Source organism: Boleophthalmus pectinirostris, unplaced genomic scaffold (assembly GCF_026225935.1).
Source record: "Boleophthalmus pectinirostris isolate CB_2022bp ecotype Guang Dong unplaced genomic scaffold, ASM2622593v1 HiC_scaffold_4, whole genome shotgun sequence".
Classification (NCBI taxonomy): Eukaryota; Metazoa; Chordata; class Actinopteri; order Gobiiformes; family Gobiidae; genus Boleophthalmus; species Boleophthalmus pectinirostris.
Genome location: NW_026571353.1, coordinates 41,335,007 through 41,362,891, shown reverse-complemented (window position 1 = coordinate 41,362,891; position 27,885 = coordinate 41,335,007). Strand labels below are relative to the sequence as shown.

The following is a 27,885-nucleotide window of genomic DNA, read 5'->3' as shown; positions in this document are numbered from 1 at the left end:
AAAGTCATGAAAAAGTTTTGAAATTTTGTCAGTGAAAAAGACAAATTGAAATCTGAACGGACACAAGTCACAAATCTCAAAGGCTGAAAGTTTTGAAGTTCCATAATTTCCTCCTCAAACAAATTTCTGTTTTATTCTGCAAAAAAACGTCTGACTCTGGATCCTCGTGACGTTTGTGACATAAACTGTAACAAACATTATTCATATTAATATCTGGATATATTATAATTATTATTTTCATATATAATTATTATTTTCATATTTCCGGTCTGTGGTTGCGGGTTCGATCCTCCTCACGGTCCTGAGCTGAACCGGCGTGAACCTGCGGCTGGACGGACCCGGCGCATGCGCGCACGCTCATCATGATGTCAGTTCGGACAGGTGAGCGCGCGACCTGCAGCACTTCCTGTTTACGCTCGGGCCTTCACAATAAAAGCACGAGCTCTTTAACTTCTGAAAGTTGCACCGAGTCACTTTTCCGGTGGAGAAAATCCGTCTGCTCGTCTCCATGGAGATGTTACACAGTACGGCATTAACCCTGAGATCTCTTCTATTTACTCATCGTGTATGTTTTATTCTTTAAAAATAATGCTCAAACATTGTTATCGTGAGGAAATCGCCTCTCCACAGATCCGACCTGTAACTTGACCTGGTTGTTTTACTGCGTGATTCCATAGAGACACATTTAATGCCATACTGTGGAACATTCTGGAGAACACGATAACATTTCAGCACACAGCAAAAGGTGGAGCAATTAAAGTGACTCACAGAATCATTTTAACATTTTCTCAGAGTTTATCTGAGTCACTCTGTTCTAGAGTTAATTCAACATTTGTGTAAATGTTCATAAAGTCACACTGGACCAAAATTCCTGTTTAACCTGAAATCCAGAGTTATATGAACGTTTTGAGAGTAAACAGATAACACTTTGTAGAGTTATCCTGATTCAACTCAACAACACACAGACGGGTTTTATTTTTACACTTTATTTTAGTAAATTTAAGATGAAATTATGAACAAAACTGGTTCAAACTGGTTCTACTCTCGCGGTAGTTTGAAGTGGTGGGAGAAATTAACACTAAAGGAAGTTGAATTAACACTAGTATAAGTTTAATTAACACTAAAGGAAGTTGAATTAACCTCAACCATATCAACTCTGGCAAATAAGCCCAGCTCAAACCCTCATTTAACTTTCTAATTGTTTAAAAAACACTTTTTGTGTAAAAACAACTTTGAAATATTTTACCCTGAAATTTAAACCCTCCAGTTTTTGCTGCGTATCTGAGTGTTCACCAGGGAAGTGACATGAAGTGATACTACTACTACTACTACTACTACTACTACTACTACTACTACTACTACTACTACTACTACTACTACTACTACTACTACTACTACTACTACTACTACTACTACTACTACTACTACTACTACTACTACTACTACTACTACTACTACTACTACTACTACTATACTACTACTACTATACTACTACTACTACTACTACTACTACTACTACTACTACTACTACTACTACTACTACTACTACTACTACTACTACTACTACTACTACTACTACTATACTACTACTACTTACTACTACTACTACTACTAGTACTACTATTACATTAAATTGTGGATTTGATTTTTGAAGATTTCTTATCAAAAATACCAGAGTGTGACACAGACACTGACTCTTTTTATCAATTATCTGACGCTGTTCTGTCCGATAATTGATATAAAAAAATAATAATGATAATAAATAAAAAATCTGTTTTGAAACGGTCACTTTTAGACTTTTATTGTGAAGCGGCGCCCCGGAAGCGCCCGCGTGCTCCTGTCAGTGACGCTGAGTGAGATTCCGGGCGAGTTCCAGCGCAGGGTCTGATCTCCCCGGAGTTTACGCCGAAACACGTCCCCAAGAGCGGCCAAGACCCGCGCCTCCCACCGGCCTCACGCACCGGGACCGAACCAGAACTAAACCCGGACTTATCACGGACTCAACCAGGACTAGTCGATCCCGAAGCGGACGGGGGAGTGATGGAGGGAGCGCAGAAGAGGAAAAAACTGCCCTGATCTCCCCGGCAGAAGAGGCCAGAGGACGGGGAGAAAAGCCGCACCGAGCCGGGCGCACGGGGACTGCGTAAAGGCGCACGGAGCGGACTTTTGGAGCGGACTTTTACGCACGTCGCCGCGGGGTTTGGGGGAAGGGAGCGCGGGGGGAGGCGGTTTGGAGACCGGAGAGGAGCGCTCCGAGGTTATTCACGGGGCATCGGAGAAACGGAGGGCCGCGGGGCATCATGGGAACTGGAGTCCTCATCTGCGCCCTGCTGCTGTGCGCCCCGACCGCAGGTACAGAGACACACACCCGGGTCCGGACCAGACCTGGACCAGACCTGGACCAGACCCGGGCCAGTCCTGGGCCAGACCTGGTTTAGTCCTGGGCCAGACCTGGTTTAGTCCTGGTTAAAACCTGGTTTAGACCTGGTTAACCTGGTTTAGTCCTGGTTAAAACCTGGTTTAGACCTAGTTAAGACCTGCTTTAGACCTGGTTAAAACCTGGTTTAGACCTAATTAAGACCTGGTTTAGACCTAGTTTATTGCATTTTTTCCCAGTGATTCAGTCCATGTTGTTGTCTTCATCCAACTTCCTGATTTAGACCCAGTTTAGTCCTGGTTTAGTTCTGTCTTAGCCCTGGAACAGTCCTGGTTTAGACCTGATTAAGACCTGTTTTAGACCTGGTTTAGTCCTGGTTTAGTCTTGCTGGAACTTCTCTGGATGTATTTAGTCCTGTAGAGTCCTAGTTTTGTTTTGGGCCTACTTTAGTCCTGGTTCAGTTCTGATTTAGCCCTGCATCAGTCCTGGTTTAGTCCTGGTTTAGACCTGGTTTAATCCTGGTTTAGTCCTTGTTTAGACCTGGTTTAGATCTAGTTTAATCCTCGTTTAGATCTGTTTTAGTCCTTCTTCAGATCAGGTTTAGATCAGGTTTAGACCTGGTTTTGTCCTTATTTAGTCATTGTTTAGTCCTGGTTTAGTCTTGCTGGAATGTCTCTGGATGTATTTAGACCCGTAGAGTCCTAATTTTGTTTTAGTCCTGGTTTAGACCTGGTTTAGTCCTGGTTTAGTCCTGCTTTAGTCTTGCTTTAGTCCTGCTTTAGTCTTTTAGTCTTTTAGTCCTGGTTTAGACCTGGTTTAGACCTTGTTTAGACCTAGTTTAGTCCTCATTTAGACCTTGTTTAGTCTGTTTTAGTCCTTCTTCAGATCTGGTTTAGTCCTGTTTTAGTCCTGGTTTAGTCCTGGTTTAGTCCTGGTTAGTCCTTTTTAGTCCTGGTTTTTTAGTCCTGGTTTTTAGTCCGGTTTTTAGTCCTGTTTAGTCCTGTTTTAGTCCTTGTTTAGTCCTGGTTTAGTCCTGGTTTTAGTCCTGGTTTTTAGTCCTGGTTTAGTCTGGTTTAGTCCTGGTTTAGTCCTGTCCTGGTTTAGAGTCCTTGTTTTTAGTCCTGTTTTAGTCCTTTTTCCCTTTTTTAGTCCTGGTTTTAGTCCTGGTTTAGTCCTGTTTTAGTCCTGGTTTAGTCCTGGTTTTTTTTAGTCTTGGTTTAGTCCTGGTTTAGTCTGCTTTAGTCTGTTTAGTCCTGGTTTAGTCCTGTTTTAGTCCTGGTTTTAGTCCTGTTTTAGTCTGTTTTAGTCCTTTTAGTCCTGGTTTAGTCCTGTTTAGTCCTGGTTTTAGTCCTGGTTTAGTCGGTTTAGTCCTGGTTTAGTCTGTTTAGTCCTGGTTTAGTCCTGCTTTAGTCCTGCTTTAGTCCTGCTTTAGTCCTGGTTTAGTCCTGGTTTAGTCCTGGTTTAGTCCTGCTTTAGTCCTGTTTTAGTCCTGGTTTAGTCCTGGTTTAGTCCTGCTTTAGTCCTGCTTTAGTCCTGTTTAGTTCCATCTTAGCTCTTTGACTCCCTGTTTCCTCGGGACTCGTCCTCGTGTCGGTCGCCCCGGGGCAGCTGTGGCTCCGGAATCGCACAAAACCGACTCCTGTGAGCTTCAAGTCGTGTTTTGTTTCTCTTTATTATTCGTCTGTCCACATTTCCAAAGCTCAAAACGCTCAGTTCCACATTGTGATGTCATGAAGTGGTGGTTTAACAGCTCCTTTTACCTTTAGTTCAGTCGAGATTTAAAATTCCAGGAGTGAATTTGAGAAAACAGAAATTTGAGCTTGTGTTTGTGTCGTAGAAATGATCAGATTTAACGTTTGTGGATTTATTTTTTGTAGATTTCAGGGTAAAGTTTGAAAAGTAAAGTTTAAAAATGTAAAAATGTAAAAGTTTAATCCGGGGGGAAATCTGCCTCCATCTGGGAAACGACGTCATCACAAGAATCTGAAAACCAACGAGACCATGAAGAAAACAAGTCCAGACCTGATTTCACAACAAGTCCTGGTTCAGTCCGGTTCAGGCTCTTGTTTAGTCCCGGTTCAATCCCTCGTTCACCTTGTTTAGTCTTGGTTTAGACCTGCTTTAGACCGGCTTCAGTCCTGGTTCAGACCTGGTTTAGTCCTGTTTTAGTCCTGGTTCAGTCCTGGTTTAGTCCTGGTTCAGTCCTGGTTTAGTCCTGGTTTAGTCCTGGTCCAGTCCTGGTCCAGTCCTGGTTTAGTCCTGGTTCAGACCTGGTTTAGTCCTGGTCCAGTCCTGGTTTAGTCCTGGTTTAGTCCTGGTCCAGTCCTGGTCCAGTCCTGGTTTAGTCCTGGTTCAGTCTGGTTTAGTTCTGGTTTAGTCCTGGTTCAGTTCTGGTTTAGTTCTGGTCCAGTCCTGGTCCAGTCCTGGTCCAGACCTGGTTTAGTCCTGGTTCAGTTCTGGTTTAGTTCTGGTCCAGTCCTGGTCCAGTCCTGGTCCAGTCCTGGTTTAGTCCTGGTTCAGTTCTGGTTTAGTCCTGGTCCAGTCCTGGTCCAGTCCTGGTCCAGTCCTGGTTTAGTCCTGGTTCAGTTCTGGTTTAGTCCTGGTCCAGTCCTGGTCCAGTCCTGTTTTAGTCTTGGTCCAGTCCTGGTCCAGTCCTGCTTTGATCCTGGTCCAGTCCTGGTCCAGTCTTGGTCCAGTCCTGGTCCAGTCCTGTTTTAGTCCAGGTTTGGTTGGTCCTGTCCAGTCCTGGTCCAGTCCTGGTCCAGTCCTGTCCAGTCCTGGTCCAGTCCAGTCCTGGTCCAGTCCAGTGGTCCTGGTCCAGTCCTGGTTCTGGCCAGTCTGGTCCAGTCCTGGTCCAGTCCTCCTGGTCCAGTCCTGGTCAGTCCTGGTCCAGTCCTGGTCCAGTCCTGGTCCAGTCCTGTTTTAGTCAGTCCTGGTCCAGTCCTGGTCTGGTCCAGTCCTGGTCGGTCCAGTCCTGGTCCAGTCCAGTCCAGGTTTGGTCCTGGTCCAGTCCTGGTTCAAACCTGGCCAGTCTTGGTCCAGTCCTGGTTCAAACTGGTCCTGGTCCAGTCAGTCCTGGTCCAGTCCTAGTCCTGGTTAGTCTGGTCAGTTCTGGTTTAGTCCTGGTCCAGTCCCGTCCAGTCCTGTTTTAGTCTTGGTCCAGTCCTGGTCCAGTCCTGCTTTGATCCTGGTCCAGTCCTGGTCCAGTCTTGGTCCAGTCCTGGTCCAGTCCTGTTTTAGTCCAGGTTTGGTCCTGGTCCAGTCCTGGTTCAAACCTGGGCCAGTCTTGGTCCAGTCCTGGTTCAAACCTGGTCCAGTCCTGGTCCAGTCCTGGTCAGTCCTGGTCCAGTCCTGGTTTAGTCCTGGTCCAGTTCCTGGTCCAGTCCTCCATCCTGGTCCAGTCCTGCTTTGATCCTGGTCCAGTCCTGGTCAGTCTTGGTCCAGTCTTGGTCCAGTCCTGGTCCAGTCCTGTTTTAGTCCAGGTTTGGTCCTGGTCCAGTCCTGGTTCAAACTGGGCCAGTCTTGGTCCAGTCCTGGTTCCTGTCCAGCCAGTCCTGGTCCAGTCCTGGTCCAGTCCTGGTCCAGTCCTGGTCTGATCCGGGTTCTGGACTTTGGACTTTGGTTTAGTGTTAAATCTTTTCTGTTGTTTGTTTGTTTCTTTGAGTCAGAATCAGGTCGAGTCGTTTCAGCTCCTGTACAGACGCTTAAAGCCACTGCGGAACATTCCAGACGGACTGATCTCATCTCCATGGAGACGTGGAGGCAGACAAAAAGTTCCCTAATGCAGCTTTAAGCGTTTGTGACAGAGACAGAAACAGAATGAGAGTGAGTTTAAGAAGATTAAGACTCAGACGCCGAGACGCTTCTGCACACGCTCAGACAGACCTGGTTTAGTCCTGGTTTAGTCCTGGTTTAGTCCTGGTTTAGACCTGGTTTAGTCCTGGTTTAGACCTGGTTTAGTCCTGGTTTAGAACCTGGTTTAGTCCCTTGTCCTGGTTTAGACCTGGTTTAGGTTCGTCTTAAACCAGGACCTAAACCAGGTCTAAACCAGGAAACTAAACCAGGTCTAAACCAGTAAACTAAACCAGGTCTAAACCAGGTCTAAACAGGTCTAAACTAAACCAGGACTAAACCAGGTCTAAACCAGGTCTAAACCAGGTCTAAACCAGGAACTAAACCAGGTCTAAACCAGGTCTAAACCAGGTCTAACCCAGGTCGGACTTGAGGCTCGTCTCGGGTCTTTTGAGATTTTCACAGTTGTTGTAAAATGTCACATTCTGCAGTTTCCTGTTTCACTGATAAAAACCACAGACCAGAGAAAAAAAACCTGAAACACTCCTCTTCCTCCTCCTCTTCCTCCTCTTCCTCCTCCTCTTCTCCTCCTCTTCCTCTTCTTCCTCTTCCTCCTCTTCCTCCTCCTCCTCCTCCTCTTCTTCTTCCTCCTCTCCTCTCCTCTTCTCTCCTCCTCTCCTCCTCCTCTTCCTCCTCCTCCTCCTCTCCTCCTCCTCTTCCTCCTCTCCTCCTCTCCTCCTCCTCCTCTTCCTCCTCCTCTTCCTCCTCTTCCTCCTCTTCCTCCTCCTCTTCCTCCTCCTCCTCCTCCTCTTCCTCTCTTCCTCTTCTCTTCCTCTCCTCCTCCTCCTCCTCTCCTCCTCTTCCTCTTCCTCCTCTCTCCTCCTCCTCTCCTCTCCTCCACTCCTCCTCCTCCTCCTCTTCTCCTCCTCTCCTCTTCTCTCCTCTCCTCTCTTCTTCCTCCTCTTCCTCTTCTCTTCCTCCTCTTCCTCCTCTCTCTTCTCCTCTCTCTTCTTCTTCCTCCTCTTCTCTTCTCCTCCTCTTCTCTTCTCCTCTTCTTCTTCCTCTTCCTCTCCTCTCTTCTTCTTCTTCTTCTCTTCTCTTCTCCTCTTCTCTTCTCCTCTCCTCCTCTTCTTCTTCTCCTCTCTCTCCTCTTCTTCTCTCTTCTCTTCTTCTCTTCTTCCTCCTCCTCCTCCTCCTCTCCTCCTCTTCCTCCTCTTCTTCCTCCTCTCCTCTTCTTCCTCCTCCTCCTCCTTCCTCTCCTCCTCCTCTCTTCCTTCCTCTCCTCCTCTTCTTCTTCTGGTGTTTTCTTCGGTTCTCGGTCGGTTTCTCGTGTTGTTGGTTTGTTTTTTTGTTTTTCTGTGGTTTTGTTAAACTGTCACAGTTTCCACACTTCAGCTCAAACTTTCTGTAACTTTCACTCACTCTGACACAAGACCTGGACTAGACCTGGTTTAGTCCTGGTTTGAGGTCCTGGTTTTAGACCTGGTTTAGACCTGGTTTAGTCCTGGTTTAGTTCCTGGTTTAGACCTGGTTTAGTCCTGGTTAGACCTGGTTTAGACCTGGTTTAAGTCCTGGTTTAGTCCTGGTTTAGTCCCTGGTTTAGACCTGGTTTAGAGTCTGGGTTTAGTCCTGGTTTAGACTGGTTTAGTCCTGGTTTAGACCTGGTTTAGCTGGTTTAGTCTGGTTTAGTCCTGGTTTAGTTCTGGTTTAGTCTGGTTTAGTCCTGGTTTAGAGACCTGGTTTAGATCTGGTTTAGTCCTGGTTTTAGACCTGGTTTAGACCTGGTTTAGACCTGGTTTAGTTCCTGGTTTAGTCCTGGTTTAGACCTGGTTTAGAGGTTTAGATCTGGTTTAGTCCTGGTTTTAGACCTGGTTTAGTCCTGGTTTAGAGTGGTTTAGTCTGGTTTAGACTGGTTTCCTGGTCTGACCCAGCGAGTCTCCAGAGTCTTCATCAGTGACAGACACACACACACAGACACACACACACACACACACACACACACACACACACACACACACACAGACACACACACACAGACACACACAGACACACACACACACACACAGACACACACAGATGACACACACACACAGACACACACACACACACACACACACAGACACACACACACACACACACAGACACACACACACACACACACACACACACACACACACACACACACAGACACACACAGACACACACACACAGACACACACAGAACCACACAGACACACAGACACACACACACACACACACACACACACACACACACACACAGACACACACACACACACACACAGACACGTCCTGCGTTTGTCTTTTTATTCTCAGTTTGTGTCTCTTCCTCATGTGAAGCTCAGATCCTCAGCGCTCGTCCCTGAGCTGCAGAAGCTGCACTAGCACCGACTCAGGACCAGGGCTTCTGGAGACACATTTTACATTTGAACAAACTGGACAAACGAGAGAACGACGTGAGGCTCGTTCTGTCTCTGAGCAGAGAATCGTCTTCCCAAATCCAAAGTTTTTGTGATTCGGAATAAATAGAAGTTTTTGTCTCGTTTCTCGTTTGTGAATCGAAAGTGTCAAATTTCACTCACGTTTGATTTTGAGTCGAGGAGCTGACGAGGCTCGAGTGAATCACGTCCTCACACTTCTGCTTTTGTCTCACGCACCACAGGACGGATTCAAAACATCGACACTGTCCCACCTCGTGATGTCACTCAGAGCTCTGTGTGTGTTTAGACTGATCCCCGCCACCTGTCCCCCCCACCACCTGTCCCCGCCCACCACCACCTGTCCCCCGCCCACCTCCACCTGTCCCCGCCCACCACCACCTGTCCCGCCCACACCACCACCTGTCCCCCGCCCACCTCCACCTGTCCCCGCCCACCTCCACCTCCACCTGTCCCCGCCCACCACACCTGTCCCCGCCCACCCCACCTGTCCCCCGCCCACCTCCACCTGTCCCCCGCCCCACCTGTCCACCTGTCCCCGCCCACCACCTGTCCACTGTCCCCGCCCACCACCCCTGTCCCCCCCACCCACCACCACCTGTCCCCGCCCACCACCTCCACCACCTGTCCCACGTCCCACCTCCACCTGTCCCCGCCCACCACCACCTGTCCCCGCCCCGTCCCCGCACCACCACCTGTCCACCTGTCCCGCCCACCTCCACCTGTCCCCGCTCACCTCCACCTGTCCCCGCCCTCCACCACCTGTCCCCACCCACCTCCGCCTGTCCCCACCACTTCCACCTGTCCCCCCCACCTGTCCCCGCCCACTGCCACACAAACGCTCAAAATTATTTCCTGTGACGAGGGGAGGAGGCGGGGCTTGTTTTTCACGTTAAACCGTTTCAGATCAGTGTTTGACCTCTGACCTCTGACCTCTCTCCTCAGCCCTGCTCCAGACCCAGCACCTGTCGTCGTACCACCTGACCGTCCCTCGACCAATCGGAGGGCGGCTGAGGCGGGGCTTGGACGGAGCGCCGCCCAATCAGGTGCAGTGAACGCTTCAATGAAATGGATCGTTTCACTTTTCAACTCGAATAAAATAATGAATTTAAGTCATTTTAATTGACCTAGATGTTACTTTTGTAGATTTTAAAACGTATTTCAGGTTATTCGTCTCGTTTTCAGATTAATGATGGACTCACTCGCTCTGAGACGCTTCATTCTCGTCTAGAAGTCGTTTATTTTAAGAGAAATTTTTACGTAAAATGATGCAAGGACAGATCTTTTTTTTTTTTTTTTTTTTTTTTTTTTTTTTTACGTTTAAGTCATTTTCTGATAGATTTAAATGTTTATATCTTCAGTTTTGTCCAAGCTTTTTTGCGGCGCGTCTTGCGTAACGTAAACCTCGTCATCCCAACGCGAGTTAGAAACGTAGAGTTTGATTGACAGGTCGCCTCCGATGTTTATGTGACTCCAACACGTCCACTGTCGATGGAATTTCATTTTGTTTGTTTGTTTGTTTGTTTGTCATAATTCCAAAGCTGCTGCGTCTCTATGATCATATTTTGAAATTTCACTGACAATTAAAAAAAAAATAAAAAATCCTCCACACAACTTTAACTTTTCCTCTCGTGACGTCGTCGGCGTGAAATCTGCTTCCTGTGGGGGTTTTTTAAATCTTTTTTTTTCCCCACTCTCCTTGACAAATCCTCGCCCCTCGTCCCTCGTCCTCACGCTCGTCCACCTCCGCCTCACACACGTCTCTGTCCCGGTGCATTCTGGGAACTGGAGTCCACACACAGACACACAGACACACAGACACACAGACACACACACAGACACACAGACACAGACACACAGACACACACACAGACAAGACACACAGACACACAGACACACACACACAGACACACACACACAGACACACACACACACAGACACACAGACACACAGACACACACACACACAGACACACAGACACACACACACACACACACACAGACACACACACACACACAGACACACAGACACACAGACACAGACACACAGACACACAGACACACACACACAGACACACAGACACACACACAGACACACACACACACACACACACACACACAGACACACAGACACACACACACACAGATACACACACACGACGTCATCAGGAAGAACGGAGAGACGGAGAGGAGGAGAGAGAGGGAGGGAGGGAGGGAAGAGAGAGAAGAGAGAGAGAGACGGAGAGAGACGGAGAAAGGGATCAAGACAGGCAGAGAGAGACGGAGAGAAGAGAAGAGGGAGGGAGGGAAGAGAGAGAGAGAAAGGGAGAGAGGAGGAGAGGGAGAGATGGTGAGAGACGGAGAGGAGAGAGAGAGAGACGGAGAGAGACAGAGAAGGGATCGAAACAGGAGAGAGAGAGACGGAGAGAAGAGAAAAGAGAGAGAGAGAAAGGAGAGAGGGATCGAGACAGGGAGAGAGAGACGGAGAGAAGAGAAAAGAGAAAGAGAAAGGAGAGAGAGATCGAGACAGGGAGAGAGAGTGAGAAGAGAGGGTTAAATAGAGGGAGTGAGAGAGAAGAGAGAGAGGGACAAGGGGAGAGAGAGGAGGAGAGAGAGACGGAGAGGAGAGAGAGAGAGACGGAGAGAGACAGAGAAAGGGATCAAGACAGGAGAGGGAGAGAAAGAGAGAGGGAGGGAGAAAGGGAGAGAGGAGGAGAGGGAAAGATGGAGAGACAGAGAGGGAGAGATGGAGAGAGACGAGAGAGGAGAGAGAGAGACGAGAGAGAGAGAGAGAGAGAGAGACGGAGAGGAGAGAGAGAGAGAGACGGAGAGAGACCAGAGAAAGGGATCGAGACACGGAGAGAAGAGAAAAGAGAGAGAGAGAAAGGGAGAGAGGGATCGAGACAGGGAGAGAGAGAGAGAAGAGAGGGTTAAATAGAGGGAGTGAGAGAGAAAGAGAGAGAGGGACAAGGGGGGAAGAGAGGAGGAGAGAGAGAAGAAAGAGGGGAAGAGAGACGGAGACAGAGAGAGAGGGAGAAGAAGAGAGGGAGAGAGAGAAGAGAGGGAAGAGAGAGGGAGAAGGGGGGAAGAGAGGAGGAGAGAGAAGAAAGAGAGAGAGAATAGAGGAGGGAAGTGGAAAGAGGTAGAGGGAGAAGGACAGAGAGAGAGGGAGGGAAGATGGAGGAGAGGGGTTAAAAGAGGGCAAAAAATGGAGAGAATAGGATGAGAAAGAGAGAAGGAAAAGGAGAGAGGATGAATGTAAAAGAGCAGAAAAATGGAGAGAACAGGGAGAGAAAGAGGGAGGGAAGAAGGAGTGAGAAAGGAGGAGAGGAAGAGATAAAAATGGAGATTAAAAGGAGAGAAAGGGGAAAAGGTAGAGAGTAGAAAGAGTGGAGGAAATGGAGAGAATAAGGAGAGAAAGAGACGGAGAGGGAAGAGAGGGGGAGGGAGGGTAAGAGTACAAAAAATGGAGAGAATAGGGAGAGAAAGAGAGAAGGAAAGGCAGAGAACAGGTGAGGAGGGAGAGAAGACCATTTGGAAACGAAGAGAGAGAATGGAAAAGGAGGAGAGAGAAAGTGAGAGAGACATGGAAGCGAGAGAAAAAGAGGAGAGAGAGAGAGGGGGGGGGAAAGTGACGGAGAGGAAAAAGGGAAGACGAAGAGGTGAGAAGAGAGAGAGAGAGAAAGAGTAAGAGGGACAGACAGAACGGAGAGAGCGAAGGAGGGAATAAGAGAAAGAGAGAGAGAAGTGACTGAGAGAGACAGAGAGACGGAGGGAGAGACGGAGGGAGAGACGGAGAGAGGGAGTGAGGTGGAGGTGTGGCGTGTTTGGAATGTACGGGTGGGATTTCCGAGTTTTCCGACGTGTTCGTGAACGAAAACAAAGATTATGAAAGAAAGAGTGTTTGGAAAGAGGGAGGGGAGAGAAAGAGGGAAGGAGGGAGGGAGAGAAAGAGGGAGAGGAAGAGGGGGAGAGGGAGGAGGGCAAAGACAAACATGTGGGTGTGTGTTTTTTTCTTTTCTCTGGAAGTTCGTTCACAGTAAATCTGCGGAGAGAGAGAAAAAGACACGAGAACGAGAGAGTGGAAAGAGGGATGGAAAAGAAGAAAGGAGGAGGAGGAGAGAGAGAGAGAGAAAGAGAGAGAGAGAGAGAGGAGAGAAAGACGTGGGTGTGATCCTCTAGGTCAAAGTGAATGTGTGAAGGAGAGAAAGAAAGAGAGAGAGAGAAAGAAAGACAAACATGTGGGTGTGGTCTTCTTTTTCTAGAGAGAAGGAGAGAGAGGAAGAGAGAGAAGAGAAGGAGGAGAGAAAAAGTGAGAGGAAGGGGGGAGAGAAAGAGAGAGGGGAGAGAAGAGAGAGAGAGAAAGAAAGAGAGAGAGAGAAGAAAGAGGAGAGAGGGAGGAGAGAAAGAAAGAAAGAAGGAGAGAGAGAGGAAGAGAAGAGAAGAGAAAAAGTGAGAGGAAGGGGGGAGAGAAAGAGAGAGGGGAGAAAGAGAGAGAGAGAAAGAAAGAGAAGAGAGGAGAAAGAAAGAGAGAGAGAAGAAAGAGGAGAGAGGGAGGAGAGAAAGAAAGAAAGAAGGGGAGAGAGGGAGGGAGGAGAGAGACAAACATGTGGGTGTGGTCTTCTTTTTCTAGAGAGAAGGAGAGAGAGAGGAAGAGAAGAGAAGAGAAGGAGGAGAGAAAAAGTGAGAGGAAGGGGGGAGAGAAAGAGAGAGAGAGAGAGAAAGAAAGAGAGAGAAGAGAGGAGAAAGAAAGAAAGAGAGAAGAAAGAGGAGAGAGGGAGGAGAGAAAGAAAGAAGGAGAGAGAGAGGAAGAGAAGAGAAGAGAAAAAGTGAGAGGAAGGGGGAGAGAAAGAGAGAGAGAGAAAGAAAGAGAAGAGAAGAGAAGAAAGAGAGAGAGAGAAGAAAGAGGAGAGAGGGAGGAGAGAAAGAAAGAAAGAAAGAAAGAAGGGGAGAGAGGGAGGGAGGAGAGAGACAAACATGTGGGTGTGGGCTTCTTTTTCTAGAGAAAGAGAGGAATAGAGGGGGGGAGAAGGAGAGAAAGAGAGAGAGGAGAGAGGGGAGAAAGAGAGAGGAAGAGAGACAGGGGAGAGGGAGAAGAGAGAAAGAGGGGGAGGGAAGAGAGAAAAAAGAGAGAGGGGGAAGGAGAGAGAGAGAGAGAAGAAAAAGTGAGAGAGAGAAGAGAAGAGAAGAGAGAGAGAAGAGAAACGTGTTGGTGTCAGAGAGAGAGAGAGAGAGACACAGAGAGAGCGAGGGAGAGAGAGAGAGAAGGAGAGAGAGTGAGGGAGTAAAAAGAGGAATGAAAAAGAAGACAGGAAGAGGAAAGAGAGAGAGGAGGGAAAGACGTGGGTGTGGTTCTCTAGGTCAAAGTGAATGTGTGAAGGAGAGAAAGAGAGAAGGATGAAGAAAGAGAGAGAGAGTGAAAGAAAGAAAAAGGGAGAGAGGGGTGAGAGCGAGAGAAAGAGAAAGAGGGAGGAGTGAGAAAGAGAGGGAGAGAGAGAGAGAGAGGGGAAAGTGTGAGTGGAAATGGGGAAGTGAAAGAGAGGAGGAAAAAAAGAGGGGAGAAAAAAGAGAAGAAGACATGGGGCAGTGTGAAAGAGAGAGAGAGAGAAAGGAAAAGGAGAAAAGAGAGAGAGAGACGTGGGTGTGTCCTCTGAGGTCATTCGTTCTTAATAAATGTGAGAGAGAGATGGAGAGAGGGATAGAGAAGGAAGGAGGAGTAGAGAGAGGAGAGAGGGAAGACAGGTAGAGGGAAAGAAGGAGGGAAGAGAGAAGAAGAGTAGGTTAAAGAAAGAGAGAGAGAAGAGGTGGAGGAGATAAATGTGTGTCTGAGGTCATTTGTTTTTAATAAATAAGAAAAGGAGAGAGAAAAAAAGGAGAGAGAGAGAGAGAGGAAGTGAAGAGAGGATAGAGGGAAAGACGGAGAGAAGGAGGGGAAAAAGAGAGAGAGAGAGAGAGAGAGAGAGAAGGCCTCTGAGAGGAAGAGAGGAGGGAAAGAAGAGAGAAAGTGGAGAGAAAGGACAGAGGGAGAGAGAGAGAGCGGGGCAAAGGGGTGAAAGAAAGAGAAGGAGAGAGAGGGAGAGAAAAAGAGAAAGAGACACAGAGAGAGAGAGAGAGAGGAAGGGAGACACACACGGAGAGGGAGAGAGAAAGAAAGAGAGAGGGGAAAGAAAGAAACAGGAGAGAGAGAGAAGAGAGAGAGAAGAAAGAAAGAGGAGAGAGAAAGGAGAGAAAGAAAGAGAGAGGAAGAAAGAAAGAGGAGAGAGAGAGAGAGAAGGGGAGAGAGAAGTGAGAGGGAGGGAGAGTTAGAGAGAAAGAAGAAGACGAGAGGGAGGGAGAGAAATAAACAGATGAATAATACAGATTTACTCAAACATGTGACTGAATGTGACGAGGAAACAACAAAACACGACTTAAACTTCACAAGAGTTAAATCTGTGTCATATTGGAGCTTTAATAACTCTGTTTTTCTTTTTTCTTTTTTCTTTTCTTTTCTTTGTGGGCGGAGTTTGCTGTGGGCAGATCTTCAGTCACATAAACAGACTCGTGTCGATCTGTTCTGAGTGTTTTTGTTTTGTTTTGTCGTTTAAAGTTTGTCGTCGTGTGTTTTCAGGTGTCGTACGTCATAAACGTGGAGGGACAGGATCATGTGGTGCGTCTCCACAGGAACACGTGAGTACTGCACCCGCCCACGCCACTGACGCCGACGCAGACGACGCCACTGACGCCGACGACCCGACGCCACTGACGACGCCGCTGACGCAGACGCACGACGCCACTGACGCCGACGCCACGACGCCGACTGACGCGCCACTGACGCCGACGCCACTGACGCCGACGCCACTGACGCAGACTCCACTGACGCAGACTCCACTGACGCCGACGACGCCACTGACGCCGACGCCACTGACGCCGACGACGCCACTGACGCCGACGCCACTGACGCAGACGCCACTGACGCCGACGCAGACGACGCCACTGACGCCGACGCCACTGACGCACGACTGACGCAGACGCACTGACGCCGACGCAGACGACGCCACTGACGCGACGCACTGACGCACGCCACTGACGCCGACTGACGCCGACGCACGACGACGCCACTGACGCCGACGCCACTGCCACGACGCCGACGCCCGACGCCACTGACGCAGACGCCACTGACGCCGACGCCACTGACGCCGACGCCACTGACGCAGACGACGACCCACTGACGTCGACGCCACTGACGCAGACGCGACGCCACTGACGAGACGCCACTGACGCCACGACGCCACTGACGCAGACGACGCCACTGACGCCGCAGACGCAGACGACGCCACTGACGCAGACGACGCCACTGACGCAGACGACGACACAGACGCACTTCACACTCAAACGTGGACAGACTTCAGAAATAAAAAAGAAAATGAGATTCACTTTTCCTCCAGACCCGTCCTGGTCCTGGTCCTGGTCTGGTCCTGGTCCTTGGTCCTTGGTCCTTAGTCCTTAGTCCTTAGTCCTTAGTCCTTAGTCCTTGGTCCTTGGTCCTTAGTCCTTGGTCCTGGTCCTGGTCCTGGTCCTGGTCCTGGTCCTGGTCCTTGGTCCTTGGTCCTGGTCCTTAGTCCCTGGTCCTTGGTCCTTGGTCCTTAGTCCTTGGTCCTTGGTCCTGGTCCTGGTCCTTGGTCCTTGGTCCTTGGTCCTGGTCCTGGTCCTGGTCCTTGGTCCTGGTCCTGGTCCTGGTTCTTGGTCCTTGGTCCTTGTCCTGGTCCTGGTCCTGGTCCTTGGTCCTTGGTCCTTGGTCCTTGGTCCTTGGTCCTGGTCCTTGGTCCTTGGTCCTGGTCCTTAGTCCTTAGTCCTTAGTCCTTGGTCCTTAGTCCTTGGTCCTTGGTCCTGGTCCTGGTTCTGGTCCTGGTCCTTGGTCCTTGGTCCTGGTCCTTAGTCCTTAGTCCTTGGCCCTTGGCCCTTAGTCCCTGGTCCTTGGTCCTTAGTCCTCGGTCCTTGGTCCTGGTCCTGGTCCTGGTTCTTGGTCCTTGGTCCTGGTCTTGTTCTTGTTGCTGATTCTGGTCCTGGTCCCTGGTCCTGGTTCTGGTCCTGGTCCTTGGTCCTTGGTCCTGGTCCTGGTTCTGGTCCTGGTCTTGTTCTTGTTGCTGATTCTGGTTCTGGGCCTCGTTCCAGATCCAGCAGTTCTGCAGTTTTCCGCTCAGACGTCTGACTGTGACTCAGCTCCAGGAGTCGGGTCAGAAACGAGAGTCGGGTCCAGAGGAAAATAAAACATCAGTTTAAAAATCCAGATTCTAATGAACATGACTCACGCTTTATAATGGAGAAGAAAAAAGTAAAAACAGCAAAAACTAAAAGCAAAAAAACCCAAACCAGCTCTTGTCTGTGGAAACTGTGGAAGTGTCACTGAGCTTCATCAGATTCTTTTGGACAATATGAATGAATCCACACGGGCACAGCTTAAATTAATATTGTTCAAATGCAAAATGAAGTTGTAATATTGTGAGTTTCAGGGTTTTGAATTTGAAAAAAACAGGTTCAACATTTGTGGAAAACTTTCGGGGCATCTTTTTTCATTCTTTTTTTTTGGGGGAAATTATAGTCAGAAAAGCAATGTTTGCATTTGCAGATGTCTTTATAGCGGCCATATTGATTTTTCTTTTTGGAATATCTCAGCCTCTGAATAAATTGAAATGTTGATTTTAGTCCTGGTTTAGACCTGGTTTTAGTCTTGGTTTAGACCTGGTTTAGACCTGGTTTTAGTCCTGGTTTAGACCTGGTTTTAGACCTGGTTTAGACTGGTTTTAGTCCTGGTTTAGACCTGGTTTAGACCTGGTTTTAGTCTTGGTTTAGACCTGGTTTTAGACCTGGTTGGTTTAGACCTGGTTTTAGACCTGGTTTAGACCTGGTTTTAGTCTTGGTTTAGACCTGGTTTTAGTCTTGGTTTAGTCCTGGTTTAGACCTGGTTTAGTCTTGGTTTAGTCCTGGTTTAGACCTGGTTTAGACCTGGTTTTAGTCTTGGTTTAGACCTGGTTTAGACCTGGTTTTAGTCTTGGTTTAGACCTGGTTTAGACCTGGTTTAGACCTGGTTTTAGTCTTGGTTTAGACCTGGTTTAGACCTGGTTTTAGACCTGGTTTAGACTTGGTTTAGACTGGTTTAGACCTGGTTTTAGTTTGGTTTAGACCTGGTTTAGACCTGGTTTTAGTCCTGGTTTAGACCTGGTTTAGACCTGGTTTTAGACCTGGTTTTAGTCTTGGTTTAGACCTGGTTTAGACCTGGTTTTAGTCTTGGTTTAGTCCTGGTTTAGACCTGGTTTAGACCTGGTTTTAGTCTTGGTTTAGACCTGGTTTAGACCTGGTTTTAGTCTTGGTTTAGACCTGGTTTAGACCTGGTTTTAGTCCTGGTTTAGACCTGGTTTTAGTCTTGGTTTAGACCTGGTTTAGACTGGTTTAGACCTGGTTTAGGTTTAGTTTTTAGTCCTGGTTTAGACCTGGTTTTAGTCTTGGTTTAGACCTGGTTTAGACCTGGTTTAGTTTCCGGCAGTGAGTGGAATTGCAGGAAAAAAAAAAAAAAAGGAGATTTAGCCCAAAATGTAAAAACAGGAAAATCCCTCTGTGTAATCCATTTATTTCAACAAAGTAACTGTAATCCAATTACCACTCACTGAAACAGTAACTGTAACTGAATACAGTTACTCATCATTTGTACTCTGATTACTCCGGTACATGTAATCTGTTACTCCCCAACACTGATTACAAAATACAAGATATAAATAGTACAATTCCCAACAACCAATACATAGAAAAATACATAATATAAAAATACATATTGTGCAAAAAATCCAAAAGTGCTGCAGATAAAACATGGATAATTTATTGGAGGATTGATCTTAAAATGTTTCATGGAGACAAAAATGTAAAAAACAGGAATTGTTTGCACTTTTAAAGCTTGTGGTTTAAAGGAAGCGGGAGAAATTGAACTCTCCACTAGGGATGGGCATGATTAATTGATAATTGATCGTTAACAATTTCATCGTTTACGTAAATTTTAATCAACAAACCGAATGTAGTTGTTGTGTGTCGTGACCAAACAGGTGTGTACATGTGTCTCTGCATCAGAAGGAGCGAGACACAAACAGTGGGTCAGTCTGTAACGAACCGAAGCACAAATGTGGATTTAACCAGGATTTGTAGAAGAAATTCCACACTTTCCGTTGCGTTGGGACAAGTGTGAGTCCATGTGCACAGTGGATAAAGCAGCACATATGTTTCTGTGTCCAGTGGGAAAAAGTTTTTCCAGGTGAGAGTCGCTCAATGTGGATGACGAGGCCCCGCCCCCCTCCCCCCGTACGCTGTCCTGGTTTTGACAAACACAAATCTGGTCACACTGACCTGTATTCACCTGAGTCATGTCTTTTAATCCAACACAAGTTGAACCACATCAGCGACACAAGAGCTGGAGTTTTATCTTCACTTAGTTTATGTAAATTAGTGATGTGGTTTTAAGTTTTGTTTCTGTGAGATTTGAACAAAACTGAATTAAACACATTATAATGTCAAACAGCTGATGTGGATCTAGAGTCGTTATGTTTATATGTCGTAAAGTTGAATTTATTTATGCAGATTAGTGCAGATAGTAATAATAATGATGATCATTTTAATATAAAAACGTTAATGATTAATCGATAATCGATCGTTAATTCTTCCGACGATTGATTAAGAAAATTTCATCGAATGCCCGTCCCTACTCTCCACTGAGTCCTGGAAACAATTTGACCTTGAGAGTTTATATTTATATTTATATTTATATTTATTTATATTAGATGGAGTAGGACTCTGACCTCTCACCTTTTGTATATTTCATGGTAAAGTACAACATGACCAACAGGGAGATCAGGCCCTTCCCCATCGCTTTCTAGAACCTGACAGATCAGAACCAGGATCAGAACCAGGATCAGAACCAGGATCAGAACCAGGATCAGAACCAGGATCAGAACCAGGACCGGGACCTTCATTGGAAAAGGAGTGAGAGGGATGAAGAACGATTCAGAACAGATAAGAAGAAGAAAGAATTTAAGCACATATTCTATTGTGTGATAATGAAATGAATAAAATGTGATTAAACAGTGACAGGTCTTTAAAATGGCTCCTGTAAACATTCTGTTATTTCAAAACTATGAAGAATTCCATTTTGAGTTGGAAATTAAATTCTTAAATCAGGAGTTTGAAGTAGTTGGTGTTTCGTCGGAGGAAACGGCGTCGTGTTTAATCCGACTCTTCACGTCTTGAGTCTGAGAGTCTGTGGGTCACTGTGTCTCTGATAAAACTCACGGCCAAACGCAAATCTGACTCTGAAAAACACGTCATGTCTAATCTATCTCTAATGTGGTCAAAGTGTTCAGAAGGTTACGCACTGTGGCTTTAATCTAATCTCAAAACGTCCCTGAACCGAATTTAACACCAACAATCGACAAATGATACGAAACCACAATCAAATCAGATGTTGTTCTTTTTTTTTGTTTGTTTTTTTTTCCAGGATCCTGCTTCCTCCAGACTTCACTGTGTTCACGTACGGAGAGGACGGCTCCGTACGTCGCTCCACCCCCCCGGTGCAGGTACGTCAGATTAGGCCTGTAACGATAACAGATTTTGCTGGACAATTAATTGACCAAGAATTTATTGCGATAAACGATAATATTGACATTTTGAGACCAATTTCAACTAATATAATGACCATGGAGTAAAAATGCAAATACACCATTTCAACGACTTTCTTGACTTTCTAAAGAACATTTAACACAGGAACTATAAGACAAACAAAAACAACAGGCCTAAATAAAACAGACTTAACACAGGACTAGTCTAATGTGTCTGTTTTACAGTGAGGACTTGTTCACAGAAATGCACTTGAATAAACCATTGTTGAACCAAACACAACCAAAACAATAAATAAATGGATTATTAAGTCTCTGTAACAAAATTGCACTTAAAGGTTCGTGTAGAGGATTTTCCAAGGAACGAGAAATCCAGCGACTGTTTGTCGTTTTACAAATGTTGCACATGCGTGAAACCACCCCCCCTCCCCTACAGCTCCTACGTAGAAACACCTCCTCCCTCCTCCTCCTTACGCCACAAACAGGTTTGTTTCTAGAAAACAAGTCCTTATCGCTGCATATGACTTGTAAACAACTAACTACAGTGTTGGTTAGGCAAGACGGAGAAGTGAGGAGCGGGGGAGGGTGTGCGGACATTTCGTGCACGGAAGTGAGAGCAGGAGAGAGGAGCAGTAAGAGGTGCAGAGGGGTGCACGGAGATTTCGTGCGAATTAAGCTACTACTACAACACGCAGCAGCAAGCGGACTCTTTCTTTGCATTGAAAATGACGTTTTCAGACATAGGATATCACATTCGTGTCCTGAAAAACGTTTGTCTAACTCTTGGAAATAAAGTACGTTTTCATAATAAGCAGAAGTTTCCTGTCCAGGAGTAATTTGTGGACCAGTGGTTCAGTCTTTAGACCCTTCGTCTGCTTCAGTCGCGCCATCGCTGGAATGAATCTCCAAGAATCACCTTAGTTTGGCTTCGCTGCTTTTCCCTGTGTTTTCTTCTTTCAGTGACCTCAAAAACGGACTTTCTTTTGCGGCGAACTGCTCCTGGATTCTTGTCGCCATCGCAACAAACTTTGTGCGAACTGTGAGGAAGATATAGGTCAAAAAAAGCCGCTAAGAACTGTTGCGTTGGTGGAGTAAACAGCGTCTGTGCGTCTTGCGTCTGTGGACTGTGTGACAGTCGTACGTAAACCACGTAACGGCGGCGCAGGCAAGTCAGTTACACTAGAAACGTAGGGAGTTTTGATTGACAGCCTGTCAGCTCACAGATAACGAGGCAGTGTCGTTATCTATTGGCAAATGTTTAGCCCCACCACGTCCAGAGTTGATGAATTTTTATTCTCTTTTTTTTTGGGTCATCATAATTACAAGGCAACTGCATCTATAAATCTATCACTGACAATTTGAAACAAAAAAAAATCCTCCATACAACCTTTAAACGTTATTTTAGTCACTGACTCACATTGGAATATTTAGTTTCGTGTCTCTGTACCTGCTGCTGTGAGACTCGTCATTTTGGTCATTTAAATGTTTGTATTAACCCGCGACACAGGATGTTATTTCGCTCTGAGGGAGTCTCTGTTCTGTCTGGTGTCGTGTCTGTTTCTTGTGGGATTTCAGTGGATTTCGGGTTCTCCTGGGGGCGGGGCTTGTTCTGTCGCTCAGGTTTGGGTTCATATCACCTGTTGGGGTTTGGGACATTTCTTCTCGTCGTTTTCGCTCGTTGTATTTGACGCACGTGTCTGTTGAGACGCGTTTCACTCACCAGTGTTGATTCGGCATCGTGACTTGTTTTGGCGCTCGGAGATGAACTGTTTTGTGACTCTGACAGCGGCGCTTGTCCTGCTAACGCACCGCACAGACAGCGCGCAGACTACATACTAGGGGTGTGCAAAAATATCAAAATATCGATATATCGTATCGTTTAATGTGCTGATGCAGTATCGATATTGTGGGCTGCTGTATCGATATATCGTCAAGAGTATTTTAGGTATATTTTCACTAAATTAGTTTGTGTAAGAGCTACAGTTGTGTTGACATTTTCACTGTTTTGAGTAAAATGGATGTTTTTCACATTCACTTTTCACAAACTTAGTGGACTTTTTTTTAATAATTTTATCAAATGCTGATCTTGAAATGATTGTTCATTCTTTTATTTCATCTCGTTTAGATTATTGTAATTCTCTTTTTACTTCTTTTAATGCTTCTACTCTTAAACGGCTGCAACTTGTACAAAATGCGGCTGCAAGGTTTTTAACAGGAGCAAACAGACGAACTCACATTACACCTGTTTTATCTTCACTGCACTGGCTCCTCTTAAGCTCCGTGTTGATTTTAAAATGTAGGTTTTAACTTACAGAGCTTTAAACGGACAGGCCCCAGTACATCAGTGACTTACTGCGCCCCGACTCCTCAGGCCACACCCTCCGGTCCTCTGGTCAGGGCCTCTTGAGGGTCCCAAAGACCCGATTTAAAACGGGGTGACGTGCACTTTCAGGCTGTGACTCCCAAATGATGGAACGTCCTGCCCCTGGTCCTACGTGAGGCCGACTCTATCTACTCTTAAAAAGCAGCTCAAGACACTGTTATTTAGACAGGCTTTTAGTCGACTGTATCTGTTCTTCTTCTGTTCTTGTTTATGTAGTTTTTATGCTGTTTTGCTCTGTAAAGCATTTTGTGATTTTTTTTAATCTGTGAAAGGTGCAATATAAATAAAGATTTACTTACTTTACTTACTTATTAGAGCCATCATTTAGCCTTTTTTACATCGAATCGATGTGAAATATATTGTATCGAATCGTATTGAATCAAAAGCTCACTGTATCGAGATATGTATCGTATCAGTAACTTCTTAACGATATCCAGCCCTACTACATATGCATCCTCTGTGTCGATAAACACTGCGCGCATTGGTTCAAGCTTCATTCCACTTGTTAAACGAGACGAGTCAGAGCGATAGAAGCGTCTAACATTCAGTCTGTTTGAGAGCGACAGAGAGCGAGGAAAACAAACAAACTGTAAATAGAATTTATCACGGCTGGAAAAGTTATCGAGCTCATTAAAATTTATCGTACAATTAATCGATTTATTGATTATCGTTACAGGCCTACGTCAGATGCCCTCCCACACTCCCGTCCTCTGTGTGTCAGACGTAGGAGTGTGCAAAAATATCAAAAACTTCTTGGGTTCTTTTTAAAGACAATACAGTAAAGTGTGTTTACCTTGTTGACATGTTTCTGCTGCTGCTGCTCTTCAGAACTGTCACCGGTGTTGGTGGTGACGTGTCGTATATCAGCTTGTTGTTACTTCCTGTGGGCGTGGTCAGACCTGATGGACCTGCAGGTCGCTCAGACTGACCACGCCTCCCGTCGCCCGGTGTCTCTGGAGGAGGGTGTCCCAGGTGTGTGAAAGGAGGAACGCGCCGTCATCACGGTTAATGCTCCGTGCCTCGTTTCCTGATTTCACCGTCCTCCTTGATCCAGCGTTTTTGAACTTGTTGTTTTTCTGATCCAATGACCCGAGCCCCGACCTGATCCAGAATGTAGTTGTTCCTTTTACAGTGTCTGATGTGGCGGATTTGAGGTTTTCCTGTTCTGCTTTGTCTTTTTGTGTTCTGGTGAGTCTCCCTGACGTTTCCTTCTCGCATTCCTTTTGGTGTTCCTTTTTTCGGATGTGAAATGTCCCTGTGTTTCCCCTATGTATGATTTATTGCATGATTTGCATTGAATTCGTAGATGGCATTGCATTTTTGTTCTTGTGGGATTTTTGGATTTTGTCCTTGGGGGAATGTACGTCGTGTTGTTGTTGGTGTGTGCTCCGTGTGATGGTGTTGTGTTATGGGTATTGTGATTTTAATGCTGCCGTCTGCGATGTGTTGGATTTTAATGTCCAGAAAAGGTATTGCTCCGTCTTTTTCCTCCTCGTGTGTGAATTGAATGTTTGAGATGGTCTGTGAGTTCTTCAGTGTGTCCTTGCTGTATTTTTTCTAGGATGTCAAATTCAATGCAAATCATGCAATAAATCATACATAGGGGAAACAGGCCGGGTATTTCACATCCGAAAAAAGGAACACCAAAAGGAATGCGAGAAGGAAACGTCAGGGAGACTCACCAGAACACAAAAAGACAAAGCAGAACAGGAAAACCTAAAATCCGCCACATCAGACACTGTAAAAGGAACAACTACATTCTGGATCAGGACGAGGCTCAGGGTCATTGGATCAGGAAAACAACAAGTTCAAACACTGGATCAAGGAGGACGGTGAAATCAGGAAACGAGGCACGGAGCATTAACCGTGATGACGGAGCCTTCCTCCTTTCACACACCTGGGACACCCTCCTCCAGAGACACCGGGCGACGGGAGGCGTGGTCAGTCTGAGCGACCTGCAGGTCCATCAGGTCTGACCACGCCCACAGGAAGTAACAACATCTGATATACGACACGTCACCACCAACACCGAGAACAGTTCTGAAGATGCAGCAGCCGAAACATGTCAACAAGGTAAACACACTTTACTGCATTGTCTTTAAAAAGAACCCAAGAAGTTAAAGTATATAAGAAGACAAAATGAACATCTTTTGCTTAAAAATATCAAAATATCAATATATCGTATTGTTTAATGTGATGATCCAGTATCGATATCATTAGTTTTAGTTTATTTTGGGCAAGTAAAGATCCACATCCACGTACAATGGAACATATGACACAAGTGAAATCACAACAGAAATGAAAATAACAACAACTACTAATAACTGTTATTATTACTATTTTGCCCAAAAAGGAGTGGAAAGAAGAAAACTTATTTAATCCCTCTCCTACTCTTCATAATCTAACACAATGATCTTATTTTGCGTTTTTCAAACATTTTGAATTAAACTGTATGAAGTATTTACAAGTGCAGACAAGAGTCACTGTTATATCTTGGCAGTAGAACATAAGTGCATCAACAATGGCATCATGAGCTGCTGTATCGATACATCACCAAGAGTATTTTTTGTACATTTTACTAAATTATTTTGTTACAGCTACAGTTTTGTTCAGGGGTCATCAAACTAAACCGGCCCCGAGCCCCTTAATCCTTAAAACTGTCATGGTCTTTTTTTTATTTTATTTTTATTAGTTTTTGACAAATAATAACACGTCTGCATTTTGTATTTTGTAGATTTTTTTTTCAATTACAAAACAATATTCATATGTATTTATATTTATATAATTCTATGACATATTTACGTTTGCCATCGAATTTTCGTCACGTGACAAACTGGAGATCAGACGGTCGCACGGGCAGAGTTCTGTAATAGGGAACTTTTTCGTTGGTCTCGTGATTTGGGAGCATCTCTGATAAAAACAAAAACTCCCTGAATCAGTCGGTTTGTGGCGAGTAGTTGTTTGTTCCTCCTCAAAGCCGCTGGACTCTCTGGACTCAGGAGAAAAAAAGTTTGGTGACTCCTGTTTTTGTTGTTTGTTCAGTGGAAGGAAACTCTTTTATGCGACACATTTGACATTTTCACTGTTTTGAGGATTTAAATGTTTTTGTTTCATATGAACTTTACACAAGAAGAAGTGATTTAACAAAGACTTGATTTAGACTTGATTTTTTATTGCATCGTATCAAATCCAAAGCTCAACTGTATCGACGTCTGTATCATATCGGCGTCTTCCGGCCCTCGTCAGACGCCCTCGCTCCTCCAGATCAAACGTCTCCAGTGAATCTGCAGATTTAAGGGGGAAAAAAACCAAACATTTGTACATTTGTGGCTGTGTCTTTCGGATTGTCGTGTGATGGGAGTGCTCTGGTACTTCCTGTTCCGTGACCTCTGACCTTCAGTTTCCTGTCTCTGTGATGATGATGATGAGTCAGGGTCATGAGTCTGTACAGAGTTTAAATAATCACACCACAGACTCGAGTGGAAGTGACACTGCCCACGTTTACAGGATGTATTTGAATTCTAGATTAATAGTTCTGAATATTCTACATATAAATAATAATAATAATAATAATAATAATAATAATAATAATAATAATAATGAGGTTTATTAGTCAGGGAGCCTCAAAAAGTCTTAAAAATCCTAAAAAAAAAACACTGCCCTCTTGTGGTGTTGTCAGGTGGTGTCACAGGTGAGTCTCTCCTCCTCTTCCAGGTGGAACAGTCCTGTTGGTGGTTTCTTGTATTTAATTCACATGATTTGCTCTCGATTCTGTTTGTCCCCTGAGGAAAACCAAAGGCTGAAACGCGTCGGGACTTTGTAGGTTGTTTCATTAAACTTGCCATAAATTAATAAAGGCATTTTATTTTAACCAGTCAGTGCCTTGGGTTTTTTTTTTGCATCTTTTTACTGACTTCCCTTCAGAAGAGCAACACTGAGTTGGATCTACTGTGTATGATCCTCTGGAGGTCCGGGAAGCACTTCTTCTGAAACCTTTTTTCTAATATTTGAAAAAATTGAAGATGAGACCTAAGATTTAAAAAAGCAGATGTCACAGATTTTAGTTTTTGTGTCATTTCTGTTCCAACGTTTGTGTGTTTTTGTGTTTGTTCAGGATCACTGTCACTACAGCGGAGTCGTGGACGGGATGGACGGCTCCTCTGTGGCTCTGAGCGTCTGCGATGGACTCAGGTCTGAAAACAAACTCTGTCAGATGCCCTCCCTGTAGTGTAGAGCTGTATAAAACATGTTCTGAAACGCCGGGGATTTGTTGGGATTAGTGTAAAGTTCAGATTTCAGTTTTCTTTTCAAATGCACCAGGACGTGGAGAGAACAACAAAGTCATTCAAAGTGTTTAACAGAATAAGAAGAACTGTAAAATACCAAATAATATCTGGAGCGTTTATTTGTTTTAATCACTTAACAGACCAGGCTTTTATTTGAGACCAAGTGACAGTTTGGGGCAGGAGATTCATTCCTTCCTCAGCTAAATTGGGAAAATATGATACTCAAATTCTTTAAACCAAATTAATCCGTGTATCATTCGTTCATTTCTTTTTCAATATAAAACCAAAAATAAGAAAATGAAACAAACAACATTTTTTTTCATTATTTGTCTCCAAAACCAAAATGAAAAAACAGATAATGATTCATTTTTTCAGTTTTCGATTTTGTGTTTAAATAAAAAATGGAAAAAACGGATAACGACCGTTTCCTGTTTACGTGACTTCTGTGACTGTGATGTCGGACTGAAGCAGGACTGATCCAGGTCCGGGACCAGAGCAGGACCAGAGTGGACTCCGAGCTTTGACTCCAAGCCTCCGTGGGGTCCAAGCCTCAGCTTCGAGCTCTGGCAATACCGTGGGCTCTGAGCCTCTGGTCTCTGGTCTGGTCCCGGTCTGGGTCTCGGTCTCAGTCTTCGGTCTCTCTCGGTCTGGTCTGTCTCGGGTCTGGTCTCCTCGGGTCTTCAGTCTGGTCTCTGTCCTGCTCTGGTCCCAGTCTGGTCCCGTTTATTTGAAACTGGGCGTTTATTTGGTATTTTATTGTACATTAAAATCACAACACAAACAAGTCAAAACATAAATAATTATCATAAAATTAAAAAGAGAAAGAAGAGCAGAATGAAAAGGTTTGAGTGAGACGCAGCTGAACAGAAGCGTCCTGAGTCTGGATTTAAATCGAGTCTGAGTCTCACGTGTTCAGACGGTTCCAGGTTTGAGCTGCAGAAACATGAGACCGACTCTGG

The 27,885-nt window shown here is 45.5% G+C and overlaps 1 protein-coding gene across 1 annotated transcript in view; it reads left to right on the top strand.

Annotated features, from left to right (window-relative positions):
• The first annotated feature begins 1,849 nt into the window (after positions 1-1,849).
• Positions 1,850-27,885, top strand: part of LOC110159193 (disintegrin and metalloproteinase domain-containing protein 9) — a 58,052-nt gene continuing 32,016 nt past the window's right edge. The window contains 5 exon segments of the mRNA XM_055161876.1: positions 1,850-2,352; positions 9,571-9,671; positions 15,235-15,293; positions 20,140-20,218; positions 26,755-26,831. Of these exon segments, the coding sequence (XP_055017851.1) occupies positions 2,301-2,352; positions 9,571-9,671; positions 15,235-15,293; positions 20,140-20,218; positions 26,755-26,831 (368 nt within the window). The 5' untranslated portion in view covers positions 1,850-2,300.